The 17320-nt window shown below is 44.6% G+C and overlaps 1 protein-coding gene across 4 annotated transcripts in view; it reads right to left on the bottom strand.

Moving 5' to 3' along the window:
• STARD8 (StAR related lipid transfer domain containing 8) overlaps positions 1–17320 on the bottom strand; it is a 131165-nt gene that overhangs the window by 42894 nt on the left and 70951 nt on the right. The window contains exon 1 of one of the 4 annotated variants that reach the window (XM_066580987.1): positions 11972–12141. The exons of the other annotated variants lie outside the window; for them this stretch is intronic. Within the exon in view, the coding sequence (XP_066437084.1) occupies positions 11972–12005 (34 nt within the window). The 5' untranslated portion in view covers positions 12006–12141. Of the gene's footprint in view, positions 1–11971; positions 12142–17320 lie in introns of those variants that run through there. 4 annotated transcript variants of the gene reach the window in all.

Genomic DNA, 17320 nt, shown 5'->3' with positions numbered 1-17320 from the left:
CAATTGGGGAACGTGTGTCGTCCTACTGTGCACATTATTTTGTATCAATCTGCGATCAATAAAAACTGGACAATCCCAAATCACAACGAGGATCGGGAGCTTCACAATATAACAATATCATTTACAGAAGCCGTTCAGGAACATTCTGTTGTCATCTCGCAAAGGTCCACAGTTCCAGTTATATTCTAGTCCAGAGCTGTATTCACAATTCTACTGACTTCATAGCCGAAGTCACACAGCCTCGATGTCTAAAGATAACATGACCCAGGTATAACGGATTCGTTCCTGCTGTAACCAAACCCCTCCCCACTTAGCCCAAGTTAATTAACCACAGATGCTTCTTAATTTGGATTAATTGGCCACAGCAGCCATTTTATTATAAACATAACAACATAAAATACAACATACCCCAGAATAAGGGAGGTCCTTGGAGTATCAACTAATTCTGTCGCCTCACCAAACCAGGGAAACAGTTGTAATGCCTTCCACTGCAACGAACCGACTCAGGAGACCCCATTTCCCAAAACATGCCTCTTGCCGCAAGCCAACCGACTCAGGAGACCCAACACTCACCAACTTGTCTCTCGTCGCCAACCTCCAGACTCCAAGACCCGCTAGCCATACCCAGGCTAAACACCAACCATCTTTGCAGGGCTCAGCCCTGTCAAACCCACAAGGCGATAAGACCCACCAAATCCACAATAAAGGGGAGGAGGGTGGGGGGAAGGTAGCTATCCAGTCCATGCCTTTCCCCCCTACCCTACTTCTCTGCTGACTTCAAGGACCCCCCTGACTGCTGTCATGACAATATAGCAACAACTTCTCCATTCTCTTCCAACCAGGAGGGCAGGTGGGTCGGACTCTTCAGCATCGGTTGTCTGTGCTGCTCTCCTGCAACTACCGTCGGGCTTCAAACTCCTCGTTTTCGCGCATAATCAAGTCAATGGGAGCTGAAACAGTTATTGCACTTCCGCACCCATTCCTGTGTCGGATGTCGAAGTGCTGGAAGTGTAATAGCCATCTTTAGTTCCCGTTATCCTGAAGATAGTACCTTAGTGCCGATTTTCACTTACTGCAAGTTGTACCTTACGGCTCTTTCATGTGAGCGTGTATGCCACTGTGTATTAAGAGTGCGAGTTTTGCGCCTAACGAAAAAAAGGTTTGGTACGGCGTTAGCCAGTAGAACGGTGTGTGATAGTCCTCAGTAAGAGAAACCAAGTAATCTTGTAGATATGATACCTTTTAAGGGCTAACAAAAATACATCATGTTACAGCCAGCTTTCGGGGATATCTCGCCCCCTTCGTCAGGCTATTGAAAACAACTTTTGCGCCTCTCACAGCATGTGAAATACACTTAGAAAAAAACTTGGTGCATATTACACACGCATACACGCCAATATAGTATATGGTGATTGTCGGCACACAGCAAGTACACACGTCCGCTGGGAGTACACAGCAAGTGCGCCGCAAAATACACTGGTGTGATAGAGCCCCGAGTGTTGGTGTCCTACAGACATCAATGGCCTACATGCAGTGCGAAGCTTCTCTGTATGTCCCAGGTTATAGACATCACTGGTGGCAATGTATATACATTCCTGTTTGGTATACACTGAGGAATGAAAAGGTGTTATTATGTAATGGAGAGCCGGGATTATATATCCGGAGCTACAGCTATGGCTTGGATGAGGCGTCTCTGCACGGCAAGAGGGACGGGAGGGAGAGGATTGGTTGACAGCAAGAGCTTACAGGTGAACGAGGAAGAAGTCTCTCTTACAGGCAGGACTTGTAAGCCTTCTCTGACAAGGAGACTTCAGATACCAGCAAGTCTTAAGCATCAATGAGGGAGCTTCAAAGCAACAGTAAGGGAATATGTCTGCTCTGTAGGTTCTGGCCCTCGGGCCTACACTACTCAGTAGAATAGAGGTTCCTGCGGCCTTCTGGTAACAGCTGTATAGCCCCTCTACTTCGCTGACGTGGTGATGGCACCCCCACCAATTGGTGACCATCCATAGACATTCTGGAAAAAGCCCTTTAAAGGACATATGGGTACAGTCAAGTTTCCATTTCTATAGATGGTTACAAGCTCGGTCCTTGTGTAAATATACCATCTAATATATGGCATAGGCCGCTCTCAGTGCGGTTATACTGTCCATTCTGGAATGTAACACACATTGCTTTAATTAAGTCCCATTCTCCCTGCACCTACATGAGTATATTACTTAGTACACTGCATGCACATAAGACGAAGGTTACGTTCACATCTTCCTCGGAGGCTCCGTTTCAAATTCCATTATATTTGACAAGAAAAACAAAATTGCGCTTTTTTTTGTTGTTAAAATGGTGAAACCCCCAGTGGAATGTGAGAGACCACTTTGTAAGTCAATGGGGTACATCAGGCAATGATCAGACATGGCACTCGGACCATAACATGTGAACAGAGCCTTAGGCCGGTCTCACGCGAATGGTTTGAATTGCAGATTCCGTGAGCGTATGATCCACTGGCAGTCAAATGCATTGACTTACGCAGTTCGGATCACATTAGAGGGTCGGAATTGCGCAATCCGCAAGCGGAAAATAAAATAAATAATAAGTAAAATAAATATTTCACTGTGGACATACAGGACATAGACCCCACTGTTCTCTATGGTTGTGTATATACCCGCACCCCATACGCAATGACATTGCGGACAATGTCACGTCCGGGGCCGCAGCGGATTCCGCTTACAGCTGTATGAACCCAGCCTTAGACTATCCTCGCTGTTGTGTTGAATAGTGAGATGCATCTTACATAAGGATGGACTACACATTGCCGTTTTTGCCTATGATATAGTCGTCCACGGAAAGACTTAGGGCCCAACATTTAGATCTTGCAGTATAAATGGCGCTCGTTCAGCATCCTTCACTTTTTTGTACGTGAAAAGGAAGATGGAGGGAACACACAGCATACATACATATACACACACACACATATACATACACACATATATATATATATATATATATATATACATACATACATACACATACACACACAGGGCTGTAATACTACTAGGTACTCATGTAGGTCCAGAGTAAGGGCCCTGGAAACTACCCAATAGCTCTAAGGTGGGGCATCCTGTGCCAAGGCAGAAGGGTACAAAGATGACATTCTGATTTGGCATGCCACTTTCAGAAGTCACAGTCTTTAACTTACAGCATGCTATTAGCCAACGGACCGCCAATCATTCTTACTTAATAGCTCCATTTTATAACTGCATTGAATATTTTATTCCTTCCCATTACATCGTGTCACGCGAGAAGAGCGCGGCGGAGGAGAAGAACAAGCTCTTATTTCATCCAACTACCGCCAGGAACAACTAGCTGTTGTAGGCGATACTGATGTAGCCCAACAATACCAAGGCTTCACGGGTTCCCGATCCGGGGGACAAATATAGGATGCCAGCAGCAGAACGTCTGAATAGTCCCAAGTTACAACAACTGCTCCGACAGCAGGAGCTTCTTTACAAAAAGCCGCATTTACCGATCTGTAATAAGGTTAGAAAACTGCGCACATTCCTGTAACGCCGCTACGCTGCGGTTTTATTGCCCTTGGTTGATAAATGTGGATCAATCTGCTGAGGTTGTAGGGACGCAGCATTAGGGAGGGGGGGGGGGGGGTCCCACACGGACGATTTGCTGCTTATTCCCCACCAAGATCCACATGACATGGATCTTGCTGCAGATATTTTCTTCCGCTCCGCCTCCATTCACTGAACAATTACCGCTCCTGTATGGACGCACATCGTAGGGATGACCGTCATACGCTTAAGCACCCGACAATCGTCCCATCCAAAAGGCCCCCGAGGCTGTATTTACATGGACAAGTGCAATATCGGTCCAAGGAAATCACAACTGCGATTTTTAAAGCATATGCTATGCATTCTGCATAACAAATGCGCATTGCATCGGATGTACTTGTGTTTTTCACGCGCGGAAAAAGAAAGACCGCGAGCGACAAAAAAAAACAGGAATTGGCATGTGAGGGCGATGCTTTTTTTTTGGCTTCCATAGGAAGCTAATAGGCGATTCTCGCAGTGGATTCGCCCATGAATAGGACATGCTATGAATTTCATTTTCCCACTATCTGTACGAGTGAAAAGTCGCTAATGAAAATGGACCCATAGAAATCAGCGAGTCATTGCCCCGTGTGAGTTCCATCCATGTCGCTATTTGACATTCGCTCATGTAAATGTACCTGTAGGCTACCAACACATGTCTGACATACAGGCGACCCGCATTCGCATGTCCTGATTCTCATTCATGATATGGACAAGGCTAGCTTCACACGGGCAATGCAATATGGGGCCATGAATCCCGCCCCCATATCACGCTCGCCATCCATGGGAAAACCCCGAGAATGAGAGACATTTTCATGGCAAAACAGCATCATATCATTCTGGGAATCCCCCGTCGCGGCTTATAGGGGATCGCGGAGTCCCTCCAAAAAAACAAAAACAAAGTGCCAGCGTGTCAGAGGACTGAGCGAGTTACTTGCAACTCGAACCATCATCAAAAGGAATATTAATCAGACAACCTGAACATAAAAACGGAAACTGGCCAAGTCAAACAGAAGTATAAAAGTCACTTGCCGATCCGCTTGTCTCACCTACTGTAATAAAACCTATTAACAACCTGACAGGACGGCTTATCTGTAACCTGAGAGATTTCATATCCATTCCTCTTCTGTAGATGAAAGCAAACTATTGTTATACATTATCAGCCATCTCAGGCCGGGGAGAAACCGGCTGCAGGTTCCTACAAAGGCTGACATTTAAACGTGCGAGAAAATATGAGATCCCCGCCCATATCCTCACTTAGCGAATTCATTTCCGATAAACTCCTGGAAAGAAGTTATTTCTGAATGTTATCATTAGGGCTTTTATTTCATCCAGCCATTACTGCGTTCTAGCCTGAGTCAACGAGCAAATATAATAGGCTGATTTATAACGCACTGTGCATATGGGCAAGACACTGGAACCGTAACCAGCGCATTAGAAACAGAAATATACATTAGAGGACAGAAATATACGTCAGCCGCCATAGACCGCGGCCAATAGATGCGTTCACGTACTTCCTAAAAAACACGAAGCAATTGAAGTACGGCAGAGACTCGCGTGGTTCCCCCCCCCCCCCCCCATGATATCCTCAGTACAAACCCCCTGAATATAGCAGAAATAAAGCCACAACTGTATCGCAGAGCTCATCCACAACGGCGCATGAAGAACGGAATTAAACAGAACGGCAGAACCGAATAAAAAAAAAAAAAAATACAGAAGTGCGCAAAAAGACGCTTCTAAATATCACAGGGGAACAACACAAGAAACGCTGTGTGAACCCGGCTCGAGGACACAGTGATTGTTCTCCCTCCCTTCTCCCAAAGCCATAATTGGACCCTAGAAGGAAGGCTAAACCTTTCATTTCTACTTCTCTTCTCTTCAGGATCGGCTGGTGGTTTTGGCGAATGACAAAAACCAAACAAAAAATTTTTTTTAAAATTATGCATGCAAAACTGCGCCAAAATCGTATGTCCACACAGTGCAGTTTAGGTCATTAACGGGCTGCTCACTTTAGGATTTTCATATATATTTAGCGTACATTGACATATGTACACCAACGTATGGCATTGTAAGCCTACCTGTGCGTTAAGTAGATAGCCGTATGTTTCTGCACACTGGTGGCCGGTTTTACATTAAGGATGTATAAGGCAGTCATTCACTGTAAATGTAAAGTCTTGTAGTCCAACACTTTTTTCCTTTAAAGGCATTTAATAATAAAAAAAACGCATACCGTGTTTCCCCAAAAATAAGATCCTGTCATATTATTTTTTGCCCCAAAAGAGGCACTAAGTCTTATTTTCAGGAGGGGGGGGGGGGGCTTACTATACTTACCTAGCAAACTTGGTCCAGGTCCCTCCCCCGCGCTTCCCACAGTCCTCGGCCGTTCATACATCATCACTTTCTGGTTATGGAATTCATAAATCCCGCCTCCAGGAAGCGATGGCTGTGATTGGTTCTTTTACCGCTGCTTAGCCAATCAATGCAGTGCTGAATTAATCAATGTGATAGCTGTGATTGGTTTATCCAGCGCTGCATTGATTGGTTCTTTGACCGCTGCTCAGCCAATTAACAGCCATCGCGTTGTAGAAGTGGGATTTGTGAATTGCCTAAGCCACAGCCAATCACAGCCATCGCATTGGTTAATCCAGCGCTGCATTAATTGGCTGAGCAGCAGTCATAGAACCAATCACAGCCATCGCTTCCTGGAGGTGAGATTTATGAATCCTGTAACCAAGAAATTATGTTGTACAAGTGGCTGAGGACTGTAGGAACCATGCCGAACCTCTAGAGAGCAGCAGGAGGGACCTGGACCAAGCCTGCTAGGTAATATTTTCTTTTTTAAATATAGTGTAACTAGGGCTTATTTTAGGGTAGGGCTTATATTTCAAGCCTCCCTGAAAATTAGACTAAGGGTTATTTTCAGGGGAAGGTCTTATTTTTGGCAAAACAGGCTATATGTTAGGGTGCCTTCACACTTGCGATATCGCAGCGCTTTTTTTTTTTACGCGAGTGTCAATAGGACTTTATAACGCTAAAAACGCATTTCACAGAAATCGCAAGCTTGTGCTTTGCGATTTTTGTGCGATGTGTTTTTAACATCAGAAAGTCCTATTGACGTTTGCGTTAAAAAAATAAAATAAACGCAGCAATATCGCGAGTGTGAAGGCACCCTTAGGTGTATGGAAATGTACAGCTACACATTTTCCATTGACTGTAATGTTAAAAAAGTATACATTTCTATACTGATTAAATCCTAGTAGGTTACGCTTCTCCATCCCACAAGACAGATGCAAGGGAAGTCAAGTGTAGTCAGAAGCGAGCACTGTGCAACCAGCTCTCACCAATTACTGAATAGATATAGGTTTTACATATTGTATAGGCTTGGTAAGATCCTAATGTGAACAGACCCTTATGGCCAGGATTTCCTTTATGACCGTTTTATTAACCACACTTGCCTTTTTTCATTTCTTTTATTAAGGGCCCCTTTAGACGAGCCGATTCTCGTTTGAACGAGCGAGTGACGTCACTGCCAACTCCTTCGCTGCTCCGCATTGCCATGTGTTTAGTTTACAAAACAGAACAGAGGCAAACGGAAAGCTTTCCATTTTTGTAAAAAGGCATTGAAATCAATGGAGAAAAAAAAAAAAAAAAGGCGGACAGCTTAATTCCGTTTCAATTCCAACTCTCTGCTTCATAAAGAGAGATGGAAAGCCTGAATGTTGGTGTGGACCAGCCCCAACAGCACATAATCTGACCTTGCAGCTATCGTGCGTTCTCTACATAACATCGCAGCTTTATCTTTAAATAGTTTGGGAAGTTTCTACTAGGGGGGGGGGTTAACATTTCTAAATAAAGTCCTTCCATCACGTGTGATACACACAGCAGCAACACTATAGAGATGGTCCGGGTGTACCCACCACACAAAGCAGTGGCATACTGCTAGGCGATGCCATCACTGTCTGACTGGCCAGGAGAATAAGGGAGACTTCAGACTTCTACAGAACTGAAGTTTCCCAGCGAAGGAAATGCAGGGAAAATCTGTAAAGAGGCCAAAGTAGTGAAGCTCCTTCACTGGCAGGAAAGTGGAGGGTCCTAGAAGTCGGGCCCCACTCATCAGAATAGAGGGGTATCTCTTAGTGACAGGTCAAAAGAATTGATAAGAAAAGACCTTGAAAAGATGGTTTTTATACATAGCAGCAGATTGACGCCGCTGCCTACCTGCTTTTTCTGTACTGCGGCTGACCGCGGGTGCGCGCCATTAGGTATGTGCAGTACAGATTTTTTTTCTTTAAATATGTTTTTCCCGTGTCGTTGCTAGGTGATGACGCAGGTACCCACAGCCTATCCGCAATGTTAATTGTGTATACACCGCGGATCAGACATCTTCCACTGACTTCAATGGAGGCCGGCCACACGAAGCCCGCAGCACAATAGAGCATGCTGTGATTTTTCTTCCCCTCATAAAATATACAATTAGTTTTCGCGAGTGTGAAGGAAAAAGCGATTTTACATACCTTTCGAAGCATGCCACTTGCTGCGACTCTTCTGTGTGGACGCCGACCGCAAATTCCGCAGTAAGAATCCGGTCTTCCTATAACCGTCTAATAATGACAGACTACAGAATCCTACAACGTGACAGATTTGTCACAGCGGTTACTGCTGAATGATAAGTCTAGAGCGCTTGTAGACCATCTCGTCTAACTTTATACCACCTATTGGTTGGCTTCGTTTCCGTTAAAATTTGGTGCAATTTTTGGCTCCCATGGTCGCATTTAGGCCACACCCCTTTTTTTTTTTTAAAAACGCACCTTTGTCAGACAAGTCATAAAAAGTGTCCAAGTGTCAAAAATATATAGTAAATGTGGTACAAAGCATATTCAACAGTTCTCTGACAAAATTTCCACCAGAAAAGCATCAATTTGTATAAATAGTACACCTGCTCTCTAACGTTTTGCACTGAGACATGCCGTCCGTCACTGCAAAAGAAGAAAGGTCGCAAGAGATGTTAGCTGCAGGCCAATAGAAGGTTATGGAATGCAGTACACACTTGGTTCTTCTTTTGTGCCACTTTTCTTCATTTGTCTTATGCTTTTCTTGGGGTCCATGGTAGGTCGACCCCCCCCCCCCCCCTTCAGTACAGCAGGCTCTAGGTTTGGCAAAAAAGAAGCCAGTAAAAAAAATTTTTAAAAAAGGAATCTTCAGCCAAAATACTAATCTCTATTAACAAATGTAGCACTACGTCAACAAATGTGAGTTGCGGAGAATAGGTAAGTCATGCAGATATCAGGATGTAAGCTCCTTGAGTTCGGTAAGCGCAGGACGCACACTGTACCACTCTTTCTTCAGAGGCGGCTCCTTAATAAGGCATTCATAAACGTATTACAGTATGATAGGGTTAAAGCACACCAAGTGTTCCCTCTCAGAAAGGGCCTATGATTGTGGGGTGCGATTGTTTGACAATTGCCTCCTTATTTCCCAGGCTTACGCAGACACTCCCTGCTTACCCCCAGGGGCACAGACGCTGCCTGGGGTGGGATGTGATCCCACACATTGAATACATACAGGGTCCTTTCTACTCTTTCCAAACATGCAGCCCGCCTCTGCAGCAGAGTATGTCATCAAGGGCATGTAATTAACCCCTGCACAGACAGAGCCCTGTAATGAATTGCCCCAGGAACATTCCTTAAAGAGGAGGTCGAAAAAGAGGGTCAGAGAGATATGAGACCCGATCCCCAATGATGATATCCTGTTAACCTTTACTTCAACGATCTCACCATTCCTGGGGTGCCAGTAAGGGCAGATATTGACTCCCATAAGTTCCAATGACTAGTGGCTTTTGCTCGATTGCGGGAGCAGCTAAATGGAAAAATAAATAAATAAAGGGTGCAAACAGATGCTTTCCGTTTGCTTCCGCTTTTCATTGACAGCAACGTTGCAATTTATTTCCGTTCCTATTCTGAACCGCAAGCAAAAGTTCAGTCGCTGCGCTTTAAAAACAGAATGGCGACAAAGTCAAAAACCAGTTCAGACATGTCCCTCGATCTAGGTCTCCTACATCACCAGATGTCACAGAAAGATGGCCAAAAAGTCTTGTTGGACCTGAATTTGTGGCAATTCTTCATCACATAGCTAGAAAGTGACAGAACTTGACAAGAGAGGACAACTGACAGATGGAGCCAGGACTGCTGACGGGTCCATTCTCCAACAGATACCATGGACATACGGAACAGCATTCTTCAGGGTCCCATGAGTAGTCAAGACGCTCGGCAAGAATAGTTCTGCCGACAACCTAAGAATATCAGAACCTTTGATGGAATAACAAAAATTCCCATGTAAAGAAAGCCTTGCTGAGGATTCTATGATTTAAGGGATGGGGGTAAAGATGTTCTTGAATTTGAGATTCTGTCTTTTTGGAGGTTCTGGTGGTTTACTGTAAAGTGTCCCATGTGTACCTGAGACAGGAAAATTAGATTATAAGCCAGTTCGGAGACACGTAAAAGGGGTGTCTAGTTTAAACTACAGATAGCCTATTCTTAGGATAGACCATCAACAGTAGATCAGCGGGGTTCTATCACCTGGGTTTCCATGTGATCAGCAGTTTGCTGGGCTTAGGGGCCTCTCATATGGTACGGTCACGGAATAAGCCATCCCTGAATTCTGCACCAAGATTCGTACTGAGGATTTTGATGCAGAGTTGCTGGTAAGATTCTGCTATTTTCAATTCTGCACCAAAACCCAAACTTTTTCAGTACAGAATATTCCATCATGTGTGAAAGGCCCCCTATGTGCTTGTGCACTGAGCCAATTTCTGCAGGAAGAGGACAGCTCTGTTCCCATTGTAGTGGCGAGATTTGGCATTGCAGGTCAAGTATTCACTTTATTGGGAACTCTAATCTTGAACCTGGCCAATGCAGTGGGAAAGGAGCCGTCTGCTTCTTGCAGAAATCAGCTCTGTGCTCAAGTGCATCGGCCTTGCAAACAGCTGATCAGCAGGGATCCCGGCCGGCGGGCCCTTGCGGATCTACTATTGAATACTTAACATGTGGATAGGCCATCAATGGTTTACAATCTCATTGAGTGTGTGTTGTGCAGTGCCAATGAATATATTAGTACAATGCTGGATTGATCATTCAAGAATTTGACAATGGACCTTGTGCCATCTGGATTACTGAAGCTGGGAAGTCGGGAGTGACAGCAGCAACATCCTGTCACCTCCCACACACCAAATCTTCCCTCTACATCCTGCCTACTAACAAATGTGAAGATTTCTCAGATTCCTGCATCTAAAGCAGATCAGCACACTAACAAGCCATAGACAAGATTTTTGAGGGTCATTTCCCTGCTTCTCACCCCAAGCATCTACAGACATCCCTTCCTGCCTTCCTCAGTCATACAGTTTAGGAGATGGGGGTAGGGGAAGTTCCCTAAAGGGAAAATTTTCGATACTGGCAACTGTGCCGTTCCTACACAAGTATTTCCTGCTATAACATAACTCGCGGAAAAGCTGCATTTCTGGAAAGTGCACACATTTTTGTTTCCTTTTGCTCCAGAAACGATTACGTGAATGGATGAAAAGCCTACGGCTGGTGCCCAAACTGCAAGGATAACTTATACTCAGAGAAAAGCTGTTCCCCTGCCCTGCAGTTATTTTTGTGTGTAGAAATATGGATCTGCTCCACAATGCTACTTTTCCCCCCATTTCCTGTTGTCAGAGCTATATGCCATCTGGAGCAGCACTAGGAGGAACGTGCGGAACAAAGGGAAAAAAAGGAAAATAATGTAGCATCATGTAACCGGCACTAAGACAAATCTAACTGCAAGTGAGCCTTGTAGTAAGTATTGACGTACTTTACAGGAGAACACAACAATACGCCCGAAATCATATCCCATTAGAAATCACAGACAGTTCTGTGAGTCAGTGGCATCATAAGCCTACCAGCAGCTGTGCCATATAACTGTGCCACGACACTGGCGTCTTCGAGACAGAAAGTTATAATAAAAAGTTTTAAATTACAGAAAATAATGAAGTTATAAAGAATCCCAGCGGAGGCCGAGTACATCAGACTGTAACGCAGCGTCCTGACAGAGCCGGATCTGTCAATCAGCCCCGCGTATCTGAAGAACTCTTGAGTCAAGATAGTCCAATATAAACCAGATAACACATTGTAGCATCACAGTTGTGGCAGATAACTTCTGTAGTATTTGTTATTAAATACATGAAAGCAAAGGGGAAACAAAAACAACACATACATTTTTTTTTACAGTACAGTAGAAAAGGTTACTACCCTGAGCAAAAGAGAAACAAGTTATCTTGTTGAGATGATACCTTCCAGTGGCTAATAAACTGTTACATTCTAGTTTCCTCCTAGTCTTACCATTCTTGCTCCTCTTAGTCCTGATCCTATTCATCTGGCTGCATGGGTTTAGCCCCAGTTGTGAGGGGCGCAATCCTGGGAAGGACAAGGCTGAACATACAGGGAGAGGTTGTAGCTCTCCTACACATAGTCTGCTAATAGCAGCATCTGGCCCTGCTGACCTCACTAAACTCCCTTCCTCCAAGAACAAATGTTCCATGCACAACCCTGGCAGTCCTGGGACAGCCCATCGGGAGGGAAGAGAAGGAAAAAAAAAAGGGAGAGTGTTGCTTTAACCTCTTCACTACTAGTCCTGTCTGCAATAAACCTCTGATCTTTATCTGGGTAGTATACAAATGACTGCTGGCCTCGGCACAAACACCAATGTGTACAGGGAGCGAGCGGCTGTGTTACTTAGGTGCAGCACCTATAGGATGCACGACACGTAGAGCTTCATTGCTGTCAGTTATGAGCAGCTCCGCATCTCTTGGCCAAACTAATTGAAAATGTTCTGAAAAACCAATTAGTAGTTTATTAGTCCAGAAGAAAGCATAGGGTCTGCCTCAGGCCCACTCCCTCTCTTCACCGCGCCGCGGCCTTCCGGAGTGGTGGTGTGTTTTTTCGCTTCCACTACACTCCCAGATATTAGCCTGTAGTCCCACTCCTCCTTCTCCAGCTGTTTCCAATTCTTAAGGTATGGATGTGTTTCATGGTCTCCATGTCAGCCACAGCCATTCGTAAAGGATTTCTCCAAATCAACATTAATGTGTGTTAGGGGTACGTTCAGACGTGGAGTATAAAGTGTGTATTTTACATTGTGGACCTATGTGCAGAACAAAGTGGCGTATTATGGTACCAGCCAAGAAGATGAGATTTCATTCAAGAAGTTGCATCCAAGCATGTGCAGCGTAAATTGAGGTGCGGATTTTAAGTCTGTAATATGGAAAGTTATGTTGTGGGTTTTACTCCATGGGTTTTTAAAGTCCAGAAACGTTGGAAGACCCATAGCAATTTTCTGTCTGCAAACAATACAACTCTGCTCCCCTTAGGAGCCTGTCACACAGCGTTGTGGAATTGAAAATAGCAAAATTCTGCATCAAAATCCACAGTTGGGCCTCATTCACACGAGCATTTTTACATTGCTATTTTGCCACGAAAGAGGTCGGCCAAAACTCACGACTATGTGAAGAATTGGATTCCAATGCAGTCACTTGGGCGATTTTTGGGCGTGTGAAAAAAAAAGCGCACCACTTTCAGTCGCCAGTTTTTAACGCTGTGTCAATGGATAGGTCTTTGACCTATCTTTTGACGAAAATTGCTGGAGACTCCTGTGGGAGCTGAAAAAAAAGGGAGTTAGAGGCATTTTACCTGCGTCCAGTGCTTGGGAAAAGAGGACAGCTGTCTCTACTTAAGCACAAGTAGTTATTCCGAGGATTTCTGCTGCGCTGCAGCCTTTTTTCCTGCGATATGTCTGTGTGAATGGATGAGTAAACGCTGATTAATCACAGAACTCGATCGCGGCTACAACTCCGTGTTGTGATATTTGGCCGTGATGCGGCCAGCGTAAAATCATGACACTCGTGTGAAGGAGGCCTTAACCGTGTGGATTTTGGTGCGGAATTCCCTGACTGCCTATTCCGGTTCTGTGGAATACTCCGTCACGTGTGAAAGGTCCCTTGGGCTGCCTTCACACACAGTAAACACTTAATTTCTGCTAGTGGAATCGCTGAGGAACGTCCGCAGCATTTACAGTACAAGTAGGGGGTGAGATTTTACACAGCTCCTTCACACATAGAGGACTTCTTCTGCTGGGGATACGCACAAAATCTGAAAACGCTGCAGATCACGAATCCACAGCATATCTAATTATGTAGAAATGCAATGGAGAACATAAAAACCGCACAAAAATCCACAGATACTCTTGTAGAGGACCTTGAAGCATCCCTGTGGGGACATCTGTGTTTGTTTGTAAATAAGGTTTGCCAATGTAAACTTAGAGCAGGAAATACCCCCACCGGGTCACAGAAATGCAACACATTCAGCAGCGGGAAATCCGCACGTAAAAATGCAAGTATGTATACAAAATCCACATCAAAAACAGCAACACATCCAGCAAAGCTTGTCAACACGGGCCATCGGCAGGAACACAACGGAAATCGTGTAGCAGAATTTGTGCAGCTCATATCTGGTGTGAAGCTTTGGCTTCACGCACAGCGATTCTGCAGCTGAAAAAACGCAGCAAATACACTTGGAAAACCATTTAAGGGTTAAAATCTGCAGCATTTTTTAAAAGTGCTTCGGATTCATTACGGAAATTCTCCACGCCACGTGAATCCGGTTTTGAAACCCCCTCCACGTGGCTCGTACTGTGACTGCTGCGGACGTTCCACAGAAAGATCAGCTCTGGGAATCCTGCAGCATTTTGTCCTTCACCAATCTGACCCGCAGACATTGCATTTTTGACCTGAATGAGGCGAATTGCAGCAAAAATACATGCACCTCAACCGCACCACATGAATACAGCCTAAGGATATTCAAGTACAGTTTTTTGCAGTGTTTTGTGGATAAAAGGAGCTATAAAAATTGCTATTTTTTTCCCCAGTTCTTATTCAAACGTGCATTTTCTCTTTGGTGGTGTTTTTGGTAAAAAGATCACTATGGAAAATATTTTAAAAATTCAATACCCCGAGCTTGCTGCCACTTGCAAAAAAACCACCATAGACCCATAGTTTGGACTCCTGGTGAAGAACATGTATGTGGCAACTGCCATAGGCAGGTCACTCATCCTCGCTGTTCTGTGCAGGTAGTTATTTCATACCTGAGTTTCCTTATCCGCTGGGGGTTTACATGGCAGCAATAGCTTTTCAAAGTCTTTTGGTTTGTCATACTGAGTCTAACTTGTCAGCTTCATATTTATCATTTTTGTATATTATATACCTATTTTAATGCCTATCAAATAAGAGTTATTTAGTAATAATTCATAGCCTATTCATCCACCCACCCATTAATTACTGGAGAAATGTGACTGTTCTCAGTAAGAGAAACCAAGTAATCTTGTAGATATGATACCTTTTAATGGCTAACAAAACAACTTGATTTTATAGTGAGCTTTCCAACCCAAGGGCTCTTTCCCACAAGCATATATTGGCCAGCTGTTTTCACGGCCGGCCAATATACGCGGTGACCTGAGGCATTGGATTCCAAGGCATCAGATCACATGCCCGTATTCCTGAGATGTAAAAGCGCCCAGCCGGCCAATATAGTGCCGGGCATTTTTACGGCGGGCCCAAAAGATAGTCCTGGAACTATATTTTGGGCCGGAGTGCGTTGGCCGCTGCATGGGCTCCTATGGGAGCCCATGGTAGCAGCTGGAGGTGGGAGAGAGTTTAGCTGCTCTCCTCCCTATGTGCAGGCTCACCTCTGCTCTCCTCCCTGCTCGTTCTTTGCAATGGGAGGGGGCGGTACATGGGCGGAGCTAAGCGCCATCCTGTCCCGCCTTCTCCCATTTTTGGCTGCGGACAAGCGGCAGGACATGGTCCAAAGCCACCAATGGGAGGAGGCGGGACGGTACTTAGCTCTGCCCCCGCCCGCCCCCTCCCATTGCAAAGAACGAGTGGGGAGGAGAACAGAGGTGAGCCTGCGATGGAAAGGGACGCCGGCAGGGTGACCTTGGCGCATATGTGCCGGGGCCCATGCCGTGAGAATGGGCGCACAAACGTTAGATTTGTACGTCCGTTCACGAGCTTCTACGCCCCAGATGATAGCGTATATCGGCCGGACGTGGAATCGCCGAACAATATACGTCGTGGGAATAAAGCCTAAAGATGAATCCTTAGCAGGTTTGAAAGTTCGCTGCTGGCTGAGAACCATCACATTTTGCTCTACTAGCTAACACAGTACCAAACTATTTCCTTTTTACCGAATGAAGGATCCCAGAATGTACCGTACACTGATGGCTTTGACTAAAAAAACACAAAAAATGCAGTGTACGTTCCACGACACGCAGTATGCAAAACTAGCCTTAAATGTTCACTAAGGTATCAAACAACTTGTGTTTATAGGATAGCCATTGTGATAACTAGCAAACTGCTCTGCATGAAAAAAGCCAAATCTAAAGCCCGCTGCATTCTAAAAAAATGTCACTGACCCAAAAAAGTACCAGAAGTGAAAAAAACACACCACAAAAACGCATTTTTTTGCAATGTATTCTATATTTGAATATTGGCTATAAACTGACATCCGGCCGCAGTGTTTATTTTGTTGTTGTTTTTTTAGCGCGCTGGAAAAAACATCCGGAAAAAGACCCTAAAATGCGTGAAACCACCCTTAAAGCGAGAGCGACAAAGCCACCAACAAGGACGTGTGTATGTAAAGTTTTCAATAACTCTCTCTCTGACCATAGAGCTGAACCCCATTGAAAACTCTCTCCAATAGCTGCGTATGCATCCCGCCTCATGGTGGTTACACGTATGTATAAATGTTGAATTAATTTAGTATGTACATGGGCTCCAGAACGTAGATTGCTGTAAATCAGCTTGTGTCCGCTGACAGATACACAAAGCCCTCACATTGCTGAAGGGACTGCAGTCCACTCCATTAGGTGATGGTTGTTTATGTATTCCTGTGGGTTCATCCGCTCATAGACACATTACTACAACAGATACATACTTACTGTAATTGTATTTTACACATTTGTACTTCTGGCCATGCAGCGAGCACAGAGTCCTGCGGGGCAGCTTGACTCGGGGTTTGTGTGATATATGAGTTGCATACGCAGAGCATGTGATAAATTATATGCAGCATGAGATCTGGCAACGGAGCTGTTTATAACAAAGTCTGACTTTTATATACCAAAAGCCCAAAAATTCCCAGATGCTGGTGAGTCTTCTTGTACCAAAATAGCTTCATTTTTCCTCTCTAGTGGTTCCTGACTCTATTGCTAGTATTAGCAGAGCAAACATATACTATTGTAGGACCAGAGCAGACCGGTGCGCACACGAGGGGGAAATCAACATACTGTCTGCTAAAAAGTCACATAAACTAAATCAGACAATGACAGTCTAAAGATTTTCATGTTGCCGCTACTTTCTGGACAACCATTCCTAACCTCACCCTACAGAGATCATATGAAATGGACTTAGATGGCCTCAGCGTTATGTGGTGATCTAAGTCCAGTTTAGTTGACCTACAGAAGGTCCAGATATCGTGCCCATAATATAGCCGCTAAAGTGCAACCATATTACACCATCTGAAATCGGGCTCATTCACACACACACAGACAAGACCAATGGAACATTGAAAGTCACATTAATGTACCCTACTATGTTTCAACTCTATGGGGTTTGGGCAACAACATAACTCAGACTACCA

The sequence above is a fragment of the Eleutherodactylus coqui genome, chromosome 10 (genome assembly GCF_035609145.1).
Source record: "Eleutherodactylus coqui strain aEleCoq1 chromosome 10, aEleCoq1.hap1, whole genome shotgun sequence".
NCBI classification, from domain to species: domain Eukaryota; kingdom Metazoa; phylum Chordata; class Amphibia; order Anura; family Eleutherodactylidae; genus Eleutherodactylus; species Eleutherodactylus coqui.
Note: the sequence above shows the minus strand (reverse complement) of the source record. Positions and strands in the feature narration are given on the sequence as shown.